This window comes from Condylura cristata, unplaced genomic scaffold (genome assembly GCF_000260355.1).
Source record: "Condylura cristata isolate star-nosed mole 26May11 unplaced genomic scaffold, ConCri1.0 scaffold00022, whole genome shotgun sequence".
Classification (NCBI taxonomy): domain Eukaryota; kingdom Metazoa; phylum Chordata; class Mammalia; order Eulipotyphla; family Talpidae; genus Condylura; species Condylura cristata.
The window spans coordinates 17,082,503-17,099,469 of record NW_004567123.1 but is presented as its reverse complement, the minus strand read 5'-3'; the positions used below and the strand labels follow the sequence as shown (position 1 = coordinate 17,099,469).

At 40.5% G+C, this 16,967-nt stretch overlaps 1 protein-coding gene across 1 annotated transcript in view; it reads right to left on the bottom strand.

Moving 5' to 3' along the window:
• Positions 1-758: 758 nt before the first annotated feature.
• The window catches only part of MROH8 (maestro heat-like repeat family member 8), a 39,103-nt gene continuing 22,894 nt past the window's right edge, over positions 759-16,967 (bottom strand). Inside the window, exons 12-24 of the mRNA XM_012728358.1 lie at positions 16,440-16,600; positions 14,411-14,546; positions 12,339-12,526; positions 11,227-11,364; positions 10,843-10,957; positions 10,089-10,229; positions 9,026-9,190; positions 7,854-8,009; positions 6,620-6,742; positions 4,777-4,876; positions 4,453-4,518; positions 2,166-2,337; positions 759-776 (exon numbers count right to left, since the gene is read on the bottom strand). Coding sequence (XP_012583812.1) covers positions 2,189-2,337; positions 4,453-4,518; positions 4,777-4,876; positions 6,620-6,742; positions 7,854-8,009; positions 9,026-9,190; positions 10,089-10,229; positions 10,843-10,957; positions 11,227-11,364; positions 12,339-12,526; positions 14,411-14,546; positions 16,440-16,600 — 1,638 coding nt within the window. The 3' untranslated portion in view covers positions 759-776; positions 2,166-2,188. The remainder of the gene's footprint in view (positions 777-2,165; positions 2,338-4,452; positions 4,519-4,776; positions 4,877-6,619; positions 6,743-7,853; positions 8,010-9,025; positions 9,191-10,088; positions 10,230-10,842; positions 10,958-11,226; positions 11,365-12,338; positions 12,527-14,410; positions 14,547-16,439; positions 16,601-16,967) is intronic.

The window sequence follows — 16,967 nt, the reverse complement described above, 5'->3', positions numbered from 1 at the left end:
TTAGTAAAGCTTAGACTTTCATGTTTTGTCCTCAGCATTCTACACCTTGTTAAAAAGCAAAAAACTCTGGAAGAGTTAGTTTACCTCATTATGTCTTGCATTAAACACACTAACAGTGAGTTCAACAGATCCCTTCCTGAGGGAGAGGAAAAGGAATGAACCAAGAACCTGGGAGAAGGAAGAGGTGGGGGGAGTTGGAAGAAACAGAGAGATTTGGCTTATTTTACAATCTTACCTAGCACAGTGTTATTTGTCAAAGTTGTTGCCTTGTCACGCTGTTACCTGAGAGATTCCCCAATCTCATTCTTTATTTACATGATAATTTAGTCTTTTAGTAAGAGGAAAAAAAATAATTCCTTACAAAATAGTTAGTATAAGAAGGAAAAGCAATCCTGAAAGTAAAAAGAAGTGAGAATCTAAAATACACAGCTGGGATATTATACACTTACATATATATATATTATTGTAAATAATCATATGTAATCTATATAAGAGCAAAACACTTTAATAGTATATGGTGAAAATAAAATCAATATGCTATTCAATTACATTGAACTTTTATTTCCATATAACAAAACTAAATGTCCAAAATTTTATATACTTTTAAAATCCCTGAAATACAGACCTGTCTCTGAGGATAATCTTGCATAAAAGAAATGGAGATATCTGGAATAAACAGATTTTCAATACTCCTTAAGTCCTTCCCAGGACTACCTCAGTCCTCGAGGTAGTTCAATAAAGTGCAATCAGTCCTCTCTCTTAAAGGATGCTTTTCTCTGTGAATTGTAACACAATAAAGCATAATTAAAAAGAGAGTAAGTATTGTTGTGCTTACTATTCTAGTCCCTACTGGTGGTATTACTCAGAAAATAACAATCTGCACTGAAGTTTAGCATCTGGTGGCCATCCTCAAGGTGTATTATAAGCTCTGTTCAGGGCCCTTGACATACATCTAGTCTCAAATATGACAATCTCTCTTGGGCAGGGATCTTCTTAAAGCTGCACCTGACATGCTGTCACCTCTTTAAAAAAAATCCAATTTATCATGAATCATGGAGAAACTTGTTCCTCCATTTGTTCTTTTTTGTTAGCAGGATGGGGTTGAAAGTTGGAGTAGGGGAGATGCAGAGGTAAGGATTTATACTCTTACTTACAATGGTATTCTCTACACTGCCTCCAAGAGGCCTTTCTGTGGCCCCAGATAGCTCTTTTCTAGCTGTCTACTATGTTCTTTAACCAAACAAAAGCTTGAGAAATGGAGCCACAGTGACTATTTCTAATTAATCTATTGTGTCACTGGGGGTTTCCTACCGTGCCATGTGCAGCTCATTAACACTTTACAACAGAAACTAGTCTCTTCCTTAGGAAATTACTGCTTCTGAGATCATTTTCTCCTTCCATGTTTAAAGCACATAGTGGGTACTCAACAAATAATAGACCCATGTGAGGATCTGAGGGTTGTAAGAGAGGGAAACCTTGCATATATGGGAGAGATTTAGCATTACACCACTTCAGACATTTTTTTCTTGCTTTAAGATTTTTTTTTTTAATATCCAAAAGGGCAGGTTTGTTATAAAAAGGAGAGAAGTGTAAAGGCCACTTGCACAGATGCAAACAAGCAGAAAGAGCTGTCCCTGGAAGGGACAAGTCTGTTAAAAGAGTAGCCTGTACAGTCACAGGCCAGCAGCCCTGGGAGGACAGCTGCCGTGGCTGCCCTGGAAAGGGAGAGGGCTGGCGAGTAGGGGAACCTCAGCTGCAAAGGCCCAGGCGAGCAGGAGGGCAATTTTTAAGGGAAATGGAAAAGGAAGGTGAAAGGTTATAAAGAATTTATAAAAATAAATCAGTAATTCCAAACTATAAAAATAGTTTGTTTCTTAGTTCTTAGAGCTTCTGATACACAGAGTGAGCCTTTACAAAAAGACCAACATACTCACATTGCAGTATTAACATTTATTTAGAATACAGAAGTGGAGCTGTTTTATAAAGATAAGAATATGGACACTCTGGCATGCCTCAGAAATTTACTACATTTTCACTATTTCTGCACACTGAAAGCAAGAGCTGCCCGACTTATATATTCTAACTCCTCCAATGTTCTGAGGTAATTAAATGGGAAGCTGGGCGGCACCAACTGCTGCTGTGGTTTCAAAAGAATTCGTTTTTACCTGACGCTGCTTGCCTTGCATCTCTAGGTAGGAAGACAGCCCATGAGCTTCCTCAGCCAACAGACCGACGGCACGGGACTCGGATCAGTCCGCACCTTCTGGATTCGGAATAGAGCCTGGGAAGCAATGATACGCAGAGAGGGCTCAGGGTCTCGTAGCAGATCTTTCAGCTCTAAGGGGAAAGAAAATTCAGGTTGGAGGTAAAAAAATCTATGGAGATGATCTCCAGGCCAGGGGCTAAACAGCCAACAACCTACAGCAAAAGAGATCTAAGGGGCTAACTTTTCCAAGCCTTTGCTAAGCTTGTACTTGTATAGGTCAATTCCAATTTGATCTAAAAAACACACTCCTGAGTTTCCAAATATTTTACTCCTTTACAGTAATCATATTCCTCACTATGGTACATAAAGTCAAATTACCTGTTGGGTCATGTTTAATACTGCTAACTTCTAAGTTTCTGTGTTAGTTCTAGAGATTACTCTCAAATCATCATTGCCTTTAAACTGTTCTTTCAAATACTTAGTTTCTGTTTTCTTATTGCAAAAGAAATACATGTTCATTGTGTAGAAAGTTAGGACAATACATAATAAGCACTATAATCCTACTACAGAGGATTATTTGGTATTTGTCTGGCCTGTTTTTAATTCATTTATATACACATGTATATTTTTATTTTTGTCCAAAGGGAACCATATTATACATATTATCTAATAATTGTTTGTCTTATTTTTTTATTTATGCATAAAAGAGCTGGGGTGTAGGCCAGAGGTGGGGGTGGGGGGTGAGAGGATTCAGCAGAAACAGAGTGGGGAGCAGAACAGGTAGACTGAAATACACTGCTGAGGAGAGCAGTGGGCAAGACAGGAGGGTGCCATGTGGGTCAGCTTCCTGGCCTGGGATCGAACTTGTGCTGCAGTGGCTGCTGGTAGCTTCACAGTGCTGAGACTTAACCCCTTGTACCACCAGGGAGGCCCCAATGATTTTAAAAATTTTTTATCTAAATAAATAGATCTGTCTTTTTTTTTTTTTTTAAGATTTATTTATTTATTCATACAGAACTGGGGTGCAGGCCAGAGATGTGGAGGGTGAGAGGATTCACCAGGGACAGAGTGGGGAGAAGAACAGGCAGATCGACGAAGTACACTGCTGAGGGGAGCAGCGGGTGGGTCAGGTGGGGTCTGCCGTGCCAATGTGGTCACCTCCGGGGCAGGTGGGAATCGAACTCCTACAGAAGTGGCTTTAGCTTCTTAGTGCTGTGCTTTAACCCACTGCACCACCAGGGAGGGCCCTCGATCTGTTTTTTTAATGATACTTAGAATGGACACCCTTTTTTATTTTTAATTCTCCAAGGTCTCAAAAATGTTCAAAGCCTTTTCATAAATTAGAACTTCAAATTTTTTAAGAAACATTTTAGCTTTTATCATGTTATTTCCAAAATGGAATCATCACTAGTTGTTAGTCTTTCTGTTCTTGCATTATAATCTGTCTACATGTTCTACAGAATACATAGAGGAGAGTGTGCCACATGGGTCAGCTCCCTGGCTGCGGATTAAATACATTCTGCAGTGGCTGACACGAAAGCCCTGCACCACCAAGGAGGCCCTATTTTACCTATTTTTAAGATGGATAAGCCACTGCTGGGAAGGAAGAGGTTGGCATTATTCCAACAGGTTGAAACACATAAAGTTACTGATTTTTTTTTTGTTGTTGTTCCAAAGAAAGGCAATTTCATGTTATCCTAGTTTATGTATATATGTATATATAATCTTATATACATATTTGATAATTTCTACTTCTTCAGTGGGCATAATTCTTTGAATGCCACACCTCAAAGTATAACTACAGAATATTTTCACTCAATGACAGTTCAAAAAAACCATTTGTATGATATTGGCTTATACAACTATAAAACATCTCTATTATCAAATTCTACTACCTCACAGGACAAACACAGAAAACAGTGCTACCTGTGATACTTGTAAGGTGTCAGCATTATTAAGAACGTATTTAGGTAACGTCGTATTTCCTCAGAAAGTCCAGGAATTGCCCCTATGGCCCTCAACATGCTAAGCCTGTTTTCATACAGACAGGGTCGTGTGCTTTACTAAAGGGAGAATTGCACTGGGATGAGGCTATTATTCAGTTGAAGTTTCCAAGAGCTTTCTTAATGCGAAAGTCAGATTTTCTGGTTCTCAGAGTCTCAGCTCTGCCACAGAGTCTGCCCATCATTGTCTTAGAGACCGTCCAAAATATGGGGCACCCCAGCCCTAGTGATGTCCTCACTTACCATTCTCTATCCAGTCAGTACCCTTCATCCTGAGTTCACTGTGATCCATGTATTTTGACAAGAGCCCTAGATGCAGGATAAAGTCAATAAATCTGTGATCTGGGTTTAGCTGGCAGAATCTGCCTTTTGATGATTAGACCAATTCCAAAAACCCCATTTCCAAGCACCTAATTGTTTGCTACAGATAACATAACTCCTTTCTTCAAAGAAGTAATTTCAAGGTCATCGTCATAAAGAAGGGGATACTCAGCAACACCATTTGTTGAATATCCTGTAACGTACAGGATAAAAGCAACTGTAGGAATGACAGGATTTTCTCTGTACCTACAAACAAGACTGCTGTTCTTCTGATGGGGAGTCTTGTATTCTTGGAAAACATCAATGTTTGAGCTAGGATGTTAACTTTCCCCTGGCATTTCTTTCCCTAAGTGGGGAAAAAAAGAGTGAAACATAGCACTATTTTTATCAGTCTCATCATAGTTCCCAGAGCCAGGATCTATGTTAGAAATACATATAGAGTGCAGGGTTTAAGGTAACTATAGTTGCTCAGTGAATATTATGCCACAACAATAAGCCCCCTGACAGAGCTCAATCCTGAGCACACATGCTTCACACATACTCGTGCTGCACGTTGTGCATGGAGTACCTTCAAATCTGTCTTCACTTCCCTGTATATGAAAGATACACTTTTCCTGCTCTGTGAGCTCTGCCTACCTATGAATTTTTCCCTGACAGCTCCTGCCTGCCTGAACTAACCCTGCTCTGAGCATTCTGTTGATATTTCTTGAGTTTCTATTTAATTTTCTTTTCTTTTTTTTTAAAGATTCATTTATTTATGCATACAAGAACTGGGGTACAGGCCAGAGGTGTGAAAGGTGAGAGGATTCACCACAGACAAAGTGGGGAACAGAATAGGCAGATTGACTGAAACAAATTGCTGAGAGGAGCAGTGGGTGAGACAGGAGAAGTGTGTTGAACCATGTGGGTCAGCCCCGTGGCCGGGGATTGAATTCATACTGCAGTGGCTGCAGATAGCTTCATAATGCTGTGCTTTAAACCCCTGTGCCACTAGGAGGCCCCTTTACTTAATTTTCCACAGAGGTTTTATTTCCCTTCCTGGCTTGCAAGCCCTCCCGAGGAAGTTTTAATCCTACACATGTTTTGGGTTCTCCATGGTCTGGTGCACACTGGATATTATGTTTATTGGATAAATGAATGTATCTCTGAGTGATCTGTTAACAAGGATAGACACTTCAGAGATAGATGAACAGGAATTTGCTCTCATAGAATTTATGACTCAACATGGACAATCTGTAGTCTTACCCACTGAGAGCACTGACTTTCCCTTCAATACTGTCATAAGTGTATTAGTTTGGTTAGAGGTTTGAAAGATAATCCCCACTGGGAAGCCTGATACATGGGGCTTCCTAGCCTACTAGAGGAACCCATGTTGGGTCTGAAACAGGCCACTCAGATGGAAGATCCCTGAGGATAGTCAGTCCTAGGGGCCAGGAGAGTCCTAGGCCTAGGAGAGTAGGAGTCCAGTAGTTCTAGAGTCAGTTGTCTAGAAAACCTCCTAGGACTTCCTGAAACTGCCCTGGCTCAAACCTGGCTCTGAGGTTGGCCACAGTACCCTTGTTAAATTTTAAAGAGAAAGGATGCCTCTAAGTCTTGGCAGAGGCACTGGCATGCTGCCATCATGCTGTAATAGCTTACAACAGCATGGCAGCCCTTGCTTGGGTTCCCTGATCATGGTCTGAAGGAGGGAAAAACCACCCAAAAGGCCAGACAGAAGGATCAGAGCTCATTGTGAAGGCAATACAAAATCCCATTTCAACTGAGTCATAAGTAATTTTTGAGCATGTACTATCAGCCTGACTCTGAAACTCTGACTCAGGTTAGGGCCTCCAGAATCCAAGAGTTCACCAGTCTTTTTTTTTTTTTTATGAGGAAAAGTTATAATAGAAAGTGAACTTATGACTTGGAAAAAAATGTAGAAAAATAGCTTTACAGTACAAAACAGTTCACAGATATCAACCACTGATGTAAAAAGAGATGGGAAATGTTTCCTTTATGTTATGCTCCTCTATTAAAATCCTTGTATGAAAAAAATCAGTATGTCAGCTTATTAAAGAGTTAAATCATGAGATCGTTATTGCCCACATACAAAGAACGTGCAGACTATTCCAACTTCATCAGGTTTGATGTACCAGGGGTCTTTGCAGAACACTTCCTGTGGTAGCTTCCACTTCAGGAACTGGGCACATATAGTCAGGACTTGCCTGCTCTCCTGTGAAAAGGAACATATGGAACACAGGGAACACCTATGAATATAGCATTTCAAACATTTCTTAGCTGGGGTAACCTTTCTTGAAATAAAACTGGAACTAAAATCCAATATGAAAAGCTGATAAACTCAGAATAATCCTGGTTGAAGCAAGAAAAGGGAGAGAAAGGGGCCCGAGTCCTGCCCTTCTTCAGCATCCCCAATCAGTCCCTGATGTGGACCCACAAAACCATTGTGTATGTGGGAGTTATACTCAGACCAGAGACTTAGGCAGGAGTTCCCAAGACCCCATGGTCTACAGACAGATATTTCAGTTCTGGATTTATGCCCTTAAACTCTTACACACATACACAGGAAATATGTAATTAGAATATCTGTAGCTGCAATGTAATAATGAAAAACTTGAAAACAATCTAACTATCTAGAAATAGGAAAAGTTGATACATTATAGAATATTCACATGATGGGATTCTATATAGCAGTGAAAATAAATGAACTAGAGCTCAGTCCATGGTCTTAACTGCTCTGCACTGGACTGACGTCACGGGCTGACAGAGGCAGTGGTGTCAACACCTCCACACATCTGTAACCCTCTAGGCACAGAGCAAACTTTGCCATCACTTGGATGGGAAGTTCTGCTCAATACTTTATTGGAGCCTGAAATATTTTATATTTATGGCAACAAGGCCATAACACTTTCTCTGTAGCAAGGTGTCAGGACCCACCTTAATCTTAAGGCCATAAGGTCTTTTAAGAAAGACCTTTTATGAAAGAAAATAGATTGTAGAAGATTAACACTGTCATCAACAAAGTTTGTTGAGATGAATATTGTATGTAGAGCTATTAGGCTGATTATTGGGGTGGAGTTACAAAAAGGTAAAATACATTGTTCTTACTCACAAAGAGCAGTCATTTGCTAAATAACTCAACAAGGAGTAAGATTTTATGTGCAACTCATTCAAGAGAGATAACTGAAATGAAGACTGCAAGAGAAAGTGGGGAATAAAGATGGTGTCACAGAGTTCCCTGCCATCAAAGATATGAACACGCATGTGCAGAGTTGGCATTGGATTAGAAGGTTTTCAGACTGACAGCAAGCGACAGTAGACATTACCTCAGCTATAGTATCATTTTCATCTTGAGAATACAGCAATAGTGGGACTAAGCTGTTCAGGACTTGGTTCTCTGCACCCTTCTTATCTGTGTATTTCACAGACTTTATGGAAGCTCCAAAGAGGGTCATGGAGAAACGATGGACATCAGGTCTCACCTATGAGGAGAGTATCCAGAGGAAGCTAGTTACTGAAAATGTTTATGCTTGATATGAGCTCTGGGTGGGAAAAAACACTAGTCTTCACATGACACTATCAGCAACAGGATGTTGAGGGAAAGACACCAAAACAATGTGGAGACAGTAAGACCTGCTGCTTGGGCATTCTGTGGTATCCTCCCACTCTACAAATGAGAGGTGGGCACAGCTCCACTTGTAATGACCACAGCTCTTGCCTAATGGGGGTATAACCATCCACACCAGCTGGTTTACAGAAATTCAAACTTCCCAGTCTTGGCAAGTTTGACCCTTTCAAGGATGTGGTTCATTGTGTTCCATACATTTTTGAAAAATCTTTGGGATTTGGGAGAGGTACATGTACAGTTCACCATTTTGACCTAATTATGATTGTTCCTTGAAAGGAAAGACAATGCTTTCTTCTAGACATACCCTTTCCCCATCTCATGAAGCCAGATTGTACCCTGGCAAGTCTCTATGTCTTTTTTTTTTTTTTTAAAGAATTATTTTACTTACTTATGCACGTAAGAGTTGGAGTATAGGCCAGAGATGGTGTGTGTGGGGGGGGAGGGGAGAGAAAGAGAGAGAGAGGGTCACCAGAGACAGAAGGGGAGCAGAGCAGGTGGGTCTACTGAAATACATTGCTGAGGGGAGCAGTGGGCAAGACAGGAGAGGTCTGCTGCACCATGTGGGTCAGTTCCCTGGCCGGGGATCGAACTCAGTGCTGTAGTGGCTGCCAATAGGTTCATAGTGCTGAAACTTAACCCCTTGTGCCACCAGGGAAGTTCTCAGTTTTTCTGTTATTGTCTTTTATCTGAAATATGGCAATAACACCAGCCCTACCAACATCACTGGTTACCTAGAAGGGTCTTAAAAGCGCTCTGAATGTAAAAGGTACCATATCAAATATAACAACACTTATTACGACTACAACTTTTACTTGCTGTTAATGCCAATTACTCTGCCCTAGAAAAATGTCTCCTCTCTCAGGGCCTTACATCACCAAATAAGGAGAAGAGAGTCCTCATCATGTCAGTCAGGGTGGTGAAATCCATTGTGCTGACGAATTGCAGCAATATCTGGATGGCTAACAAGACAATCTTCTCATTGGTTTCATGCAAGAGGTCTAAGATGCTCGGCAACAGGTTCTTGATGTCTTCCCTCTGTGTGCCCAAAGGGAACTCATCATCACCGCACCTAAAAGTACTCTATCTGGAGTAGGGAGCCCCACCTTTCTTTGCTTAGCACCTGATGTTGAATTTTTAGTCATGCTGGCAGTCAAGAACAGGGGCATAGAGAGGGTATGACTGCCCTCAGTACTGGCAGGGCTAATAATATATAAACGGAAGAGGAAGGTTGTGAGCTGCCTCACAGAGCAGAGAGGGGCCAGCCCCAGGAGATGGGCTCGGGCTCAGTGTAAGGAATTGCTCTCCCAACAATGAGAGAAAGTGAGACATGGCCAGCTCAGCTCATGGTGAGTTCCCCAACGTGGGAATTATCCAAAGAGATTCCTTTGTAGGAATTCAAGAAGAAATTGAACAGGATTCTGCTCTTCTCAAAACCCTCCAAAAGCAGCTCAGGGTTTTGTTGCAGATATATAAATATATTTTGAAATGAAACAGAACTTGGGTGATAAATCTGAAGTTCTTCTGACAGCCTCACTTCTAGCTAGGTCTATGGGAAATGAGCTTCCTACATGAAAATCAGTGATCTCTAAGATGAAAGGCATCTCCAGAGTAGACACAACGGCCTGTACAATTTGCTCCCGCACAGCAGGGTCAGTGACTGTCACCCAGGTTGACTAACGAGGGGACTTCCAACACAAATTACAGAGTTAGGATATTATGAGTATAGGTGAATTAGATTTTTTCTTTATTTTAATTTCATTAAATGTTAATCAGTACTTGCATATTTCCAGGTAGAATTTTCAAATGATACAAAAGGATATATTCTCACCTACTCCCTACTACCCAATTTTCCTCCTCAGCTGACATCAGAAATATCTTCTCAGGGTGTATTTTATTTGTGACTTAAGAATCAGAGCTTAAGAATTTCTCCTACCATCTCCTGGTGTTTTATAAGGTAATGCAGTCCTCTCAGGGCAAGCACTTTAAAAACAGTATTTCCATGATGTAGCCAGTCTTTCAAGCGGGCAACAGAGTATCTGCTGGGCAGTCTACTAGCCACAGGACTCTGGAGAAGCTGAAAGAACAAAGAAAGAAACCAAGCAAGTTGCATTTAAATCCTTTTTCATGAGAGAAGCCACCTTCTCACCAATTCCAAAATATTTACTTTCCTTTGAAATCTCTACTATATAGCACATACACTACAGGGTGATGCTTACACTGGAGGTACACGAAGAACAAAGAATGACTATGTGGAGAGAAACAATTCAATAGGCTTGACTATTTCTTTTTTTTAAGATTTATCTATGCATACAAGAACTGGAGTATAGGACAAAGGGCGGGGGATGAGAAGATTCACAAGTGACAAAGTGGGGAGCAGAACAGGCAGATCTACCAAAATACACTGTTGAGCAGTGGCAGGTTAGAAGCAGCAGGCAGGTTAGAAGAGGTCTGCTGCACCATGTGGGTCACCTCCCTGGCTGGGAATTGAACTCATGCTGCAGTGGCTGTGGATTGCTTCAGAGTGCTGTGTTTAACCCACTGCGGCACCAGGGAAGGCCAGGTTTGACTATTTCTATCTCATGTCAGAAATGCATCCCCATCTAACAGCAAGTTGGCTGGAACCTAGGAAGGTAAGAAGTGATGCTCTGCAAACTTCCTGAATACAACTTTCAAAGAAGAGGCCTTACCTCCACGAAAAAGCCTGCAGCTGTGAGTTTATGTTTGTCATCCCCTCGGTTAAGAAAGGGGACTAACAAGTACATAACCTTCTGTGCAAGGGCATCATTTTGTTCCAGCAGTGCACTGCAAAACAGAACATGGAGAGAACAGCTCTTAGAGAAGCTCCTGCCCAGAGGGCATTGTGCTCAGGGCTGGGGATCCTCTAAAGTTTTGTCTGACCTCAGATACATAGGAAGGTATGGCCAGGCCGGGATCCCTGAAAATTTTTCCTGGCATTATGTTTATTTGTACACTCTTTGATGAGAAAACTATTTAACAACTAAAAGGAGAAAAATATCCAAACCAATGCTGATTTAGAGCAGGTGAGGATAATGCATGCAAGGAAGGCTTACTTGGCAAGGAGAGATACTCCCTGCAGATGGCAATCTTTTTCTTCCAGGAGGGCCCATCCTTTGTTCTTTTCCATGGTGTTGAATTCATGCCAGCACAATGTTCTCAGGAGGAGTGTCTTTGTAGCTTGTATGGCAAAACTAAATCCCACAAAAACAGTACAAGTGAGGGAACAGGAAGGGTCTCTCCACTGATCAGTACATTACCACCCATCTCTCACAGAAGAGGACCATAAACTGACAGCTACTAGCTAGTGATTTTCTCCTTGCTAGATTTCTCCTAAGACTCTTAACGCTGTGATAACTTGAAAGCCCAGTCTTAAAAATTCTTAGCATAGGGAACTTTAACTGGGTTTTGTTTCTGTGGGAGTTTGGAAAGAAATCTATGAGAAAATATATGGTATGGGTTGCTAATCTGATACCCACTGCTTTTTAAAGTTTCATTTAGATATAACTTCTACCCTATAAAATTTATGTCGACTGCTTTTTAAAACTACTTATTGAACCAGTATCCTGGACATAACATCAAAGAGTCTTGAAGTTGTAAGGAAACATCTAAGGAAACAGGGGCACAAAACAACAGAAAATTTTGCCTAGAGTAAACAGCTACTTAAATGGATGAATGAGAATTAGAATTCAATTCTCCTGACTCCTAGGCAGGAGACTAATTATTCTACATTGTGTAGCACTACCTCTGAAGAGAATCCACACTGACACTAAGACATTTCTACTGGAAACAGAGAATTAAAAACAACTTTTTGTGCAAAAAAAACGGAAAGGAAGTATTGTTCAACCAGGGATCAGCACTATTTTGGGGGTGGGTTTAAGAATGTTTTGCTTGTTTCCATCTCCACTTGATTTATCAAGAAAAGGCTAGCATGAGATCATATATTATTTAGCAGGGCATCTGACAGCCAAAGTTGCCTCGGTATTGACAAATCAAAGATAACCAATGAGAACCTAGAATGATTCCTGGGCATTTAATCTTGCTGTCTCACTAGGGAAGCAGACTATTGGCTACCCCCACAGTTGGGAGCTGCATCTTGGCAAAAGCCCAACACTGGTCAGAGCTTAGTAAGGGTTGGCTGAAGTAATGAAATCACAACAGGCAGTACCACAAAGGGGTGACCTCTGACATTTTCTGCTCTGCGTACAGGCCACTTGGAATGGTGACATCAGACATGGTGAGGTTGATGCTGTGGTGAATCTGGATGAGCAGAGTCAGGAGAAGCTGAGGAAAGAGTCGGAATGTGGCTGCTCGGAGCTTGTTTCCCATGAATACCTCATAAAGGGCATCTGTTACCTGTGGAAGAAAAGGTACATGGCAAACCTGAATACTACTTAGCTTGAATCATGACATTTGCTTTACTTCTTGTGTTAGAACATGCTTTTGTGATCTACTACTAATCCATAGGCAGAATGACAGAAGTAATCGATGCAAAGACTTGGAAATGAGAGGAAAAAGAACTGATTACTGTTTGCACTGTTTTAATAGCAAAAGTTTGAAAGTTATCAGTGTTCACAAATATGAAACTTAATGAAATAAATGGATGTGTGCTATATAAACGTTACCTATTTTCAAAAATATAATTAAAATAGATTACTATGCAGACATGAAAAGACTAGTACAGAGCCCATATTGATACAGAAAGTAGTTCATATATTGTTAAAGGGGAAAAAATAGGTTAAACAGTATTTGTAGTATAGTCCTGTTAATATGCGTACAAAGAGACATATACATAGTTTTATAGATTAAAATTATAGCTTCTCTGTCTACTGAAACTACATGAAAATGACATCAATAAGGATTTTAAAAACAGCATAAACTCATAAGAACAGAGAGAAGAGGAGATAATTAAGATGTCGATAAATTTGGAAACTAAAAAGAAATGTATGATAGCTTAGGCTAGAAAAAGCTGAACCATAGACCAATAGGAAAGACAATTAAGCAAAATGTATATATTGATAGTAGGGAAAGTTATGCATGTAGGAGGAAGGATTATATAGACATTGTGTATATGTTCTGCTCAGTTTAGCTGTGAACCGGAAACTGCTCTAAAAAAGGCAAAGCATTTAATTAAGAAAAAAAGGGAGAGGAAGGAAGCTTACCATATATATAGACATAAAAGATTATGTATGTATAAACACTTCTAGAAAGCTTATTTTTAGAGCAAGGGCACAGTCATGAGTTATAAATGGTCTTTAGATTTTTTTTTTAAGATTTATTTATGCTTACAGAACTGGGGTATAGGTCAGAGGTGTGGTGGGTGAGAATATTCACCAGAGACAGAGTGGGGAGCAGAACAGGCAGTTTGACAAAGTACACTGCTGAGGGTAGCAGCAGGCAGGTTAGAAGAGGCCTGTCACGCCATTTGGGTCAGTTCCCTGGCCGGGGATTGAACTCGTGCTGCAGTGGCTTCAGAGAGCTTCATAATGCAGTGTTCAAACCTGTTGTGCCACCAGGGAAAGCCCTGGTCTTTAGATGTTTAATGCCTTGTTAAAAATCCAAAGATTGGCCCTCCCTGGTGGCGCAGCGGGTTAAAGCACAGCACTGAGAATCTAAAGCCGCTTCCACATGAGTTCGATTCCCGCCTGCCCCGGAGGTGACCACATGGTGTGGCAGACCTCTCCTGACCCGCCCGCTGCTCCCCTCAGCAGTGTACTTCGTCGATCCGCCTGTTCTGCTCCCCACTCTGTCTCTGGTGAAGCCTCTCGCCGCCCCTGAGCCTCTGGCCTATACCCCAGTTCTGTATGCACAAATAAATAAATCTTTAAAAAAAAAAAATCCAAAGATTATGTGCTAGAGACTATGACCTAAAATATTTACTGTTTCTTTACAGAAAATGTGTGCAGGCTTCTGCTCAAGCAGGACCTTTGCTTTCTTTTATACTCTTCTGTATTATTTGACTTTTTTTTTTCCATTTGTATTACTCTTATGGTGCTAAGTATTTTTTTTTTAAAGAACTAGAGAAGGAATGTTTAAAATACATTAAACCATTCTGATTCTTTTACTCTCCCCAGCCTTCTCTATGTCGACCCCTTGGTAGAGATACTGTAGATTTATAAATGGATAACTGAGGCAAACTTCAAGAGATGAAAAGGAAGGCTCTCCAGTCAGGGTGTTGGGCCAATTATTCCAGAGGGAGCACTGTGGCTGAAGAGGGAGGGGCACATCTCAACGGCTTACAGCAACAGCTATGTAGGTCATCTTCTCTTGGGTGGGCACATTGTGGCATTTCTGCAGCTTCCTCAGGAGTCTCCACAGAACCCAGGTTGAGTTGGAAAGCTCTACCTCCAGAGTTCTCCACACCTCAGTCAGATGCCTAGAAATTCCAGAGTAAGAGGGCTCAGGAGAATGGCTTATCTTAGGCCTCCCATGACCTTCCTAAAATATGTCTGAAATCCAATCTAAAAGAGATTTTCCTCCATGCTCAGTTCTTCAGGGTGCCAAAGATTTACTATCTGATTTTGTAACAGAAACTCTTAAGGTTTTAAAGAATCCAGCTCCCACTGCCTGAGCATAGACTTCCAGACCATTCACAAACTGTCCTAACATCTTTTTAACCTCGCAGTTTCTCTATCACACACCTTGTATTCTACCAGCTCCAAACCATTCATTTCACCAAAAAGGGATTTGGAAACTCTACACCTTTGCTAATGTCATGTCCTTAAACTTACACTTGCCTAAAACTCAAAATTCATCAAGGCTCATTAACAACTCGAGCTGAGCTCTAAACCAACTGGGAGCTGAGAGCATCCAGAGGAGGAAGAGAGCATTAACAGAAATTCAAAACTCCAGTCACCTCAGTGCTGTGACTAGCCAGTAAACTTCAGCCAAGTCCACATTTCTTTGTCCCAACCTGCTTACTAGCCAATAAAACTGAAGTGATTGTTCTCCATCCTGGTTCCCCAAACCTGTAAAACATGCCCTTTCTTAATCGGGCAGATGGCTTTTTGTGACAGTAGTCAAATCATCTCCTCAGGGTACTGGTCTCTGAACAAGCCTTTGCTGACCTAACACTAGCCGTCGTCCCTACATTTGAGCTTCCGGTGACCAGTAGCTGGACCTGTGTATTGTATTACTAATGTCTCACTTGCATTCCCCATAAAGCATCTGGAACTTCCTGATGCTTCCAACGCTGAGAACCATTAGTATAAAAAAAAAGCACTTTCTTTTGTTTATAGTTTATTATTATTTATGTATATATTTATACTTTCATATATACTTTATATATACATAGTGATATATATGTCATTATCAAGTCACTTGAGAAATAACTTCAGTATCTACACCTCCTAAGGATAAGGACGTTCTTTTGTATAACCATACTATTATTTCACACCTAATAAAATTACATTGATTTAATAATCTGACAGTCTATATTTAAATCTCCTAAATTTTTTCTTTTTTAGTTTTTGATTCAGGATAAATTAAGATACTGAAACATATTGCACTTTGCTATGTGTTTTTAGTGTTTTATCTAGAACTGACCCAGCACAATTTTTTCCTTCATGATATTAACTTTTTTGAAGAGGGCAGTCTGATACAGGGCATCCCAGTGTGAACTGGGCCACCTGTCTGTGGGGCCTCACCCTTGCTTAAAATTCAGTTGTACTGCAGACACACACAAAAAGGGTCAACAGTGGGTTTATTTACAAAAGGGGAAAAGGAACAACCCAGGGAAAGAGAGAGGGACACAAAGTAACCAGAATATCTTACCAGCTAGGCTGACTTCTAGCTCTGGTAACAAACTAACTGAAAGCCGGAGTCACACACTCCAGAGATCCCTATCCCAAGCAGAGAGACAGAGGAAATGGCGCCCTATTTATCCCCCAAAGTCCCAGAATGTCTGCTTTGCTCTGCTTGGGTCCTTGCAGTTCTCTCCCTGGTACTGCTGAGAGTTGTAGTTTTCACTCACTGGAGTAGGGGGTAGAGTACAGAAAGCTGGAGTTGGGGGTGGAGTCCACAAGACTGCAGAATTCCTTTAGGACATCCTTCCCCTTAACTACCTTGTAGAATGTTCTTTATTCTGAATTTATTGGAGTGTTTCCTTATGTTTATGCACTATATTCTAATTTATATTGCAGGAATCTGTCTATATCTTCTCTCCTCTACAAGAACATTGCTAGATTTTTGAAGTCCAGAACGTTCCACAACATTCAGAGCTGTGTCATATATCCTAATTTAATTCAGAGAAGAGCCTAAGTTTTGTTACCTGTCATATGGTATTGGATGACACAGAAGGTGGCTGATCACTATATCTGTGTACTTGGGCCTGGAGATAAACAAACTCACAGTATTTATGATTTGTTGGCGGACTTTAGGATGGCTGATTATGGTTAATTGAGCACAGATAACTCCCATAATTTCTGGCACCTGAAGAGGAAAAAGAAATCACAAAGATTTTAATCCGGTGGGACATTGATGGTTACTGAGGATATCGTGGTTAATTCTGAAAGGTCCTGGGGTGCCTTTAAAAATGAAATGTTTATTATTTTTATAGAGGTTTTTATTATCAAAACTACTTAAAATATATCTGTATGTGTAATATATACACACACACATATATATACATAAAAAAGAATTTGGAAAAATGTATATACAAAGATGGTAAAGATGTGTCTGAGTGACAGGATTTTTTGTTTTATGTACTTTTTCTAAATGATTATATATTGTTTTTTAGAAAAGATAAACTAAAAAAAGTGCTGCAAAGAAGCAGGGGTTTTTCCAGTCTAACTCTGAG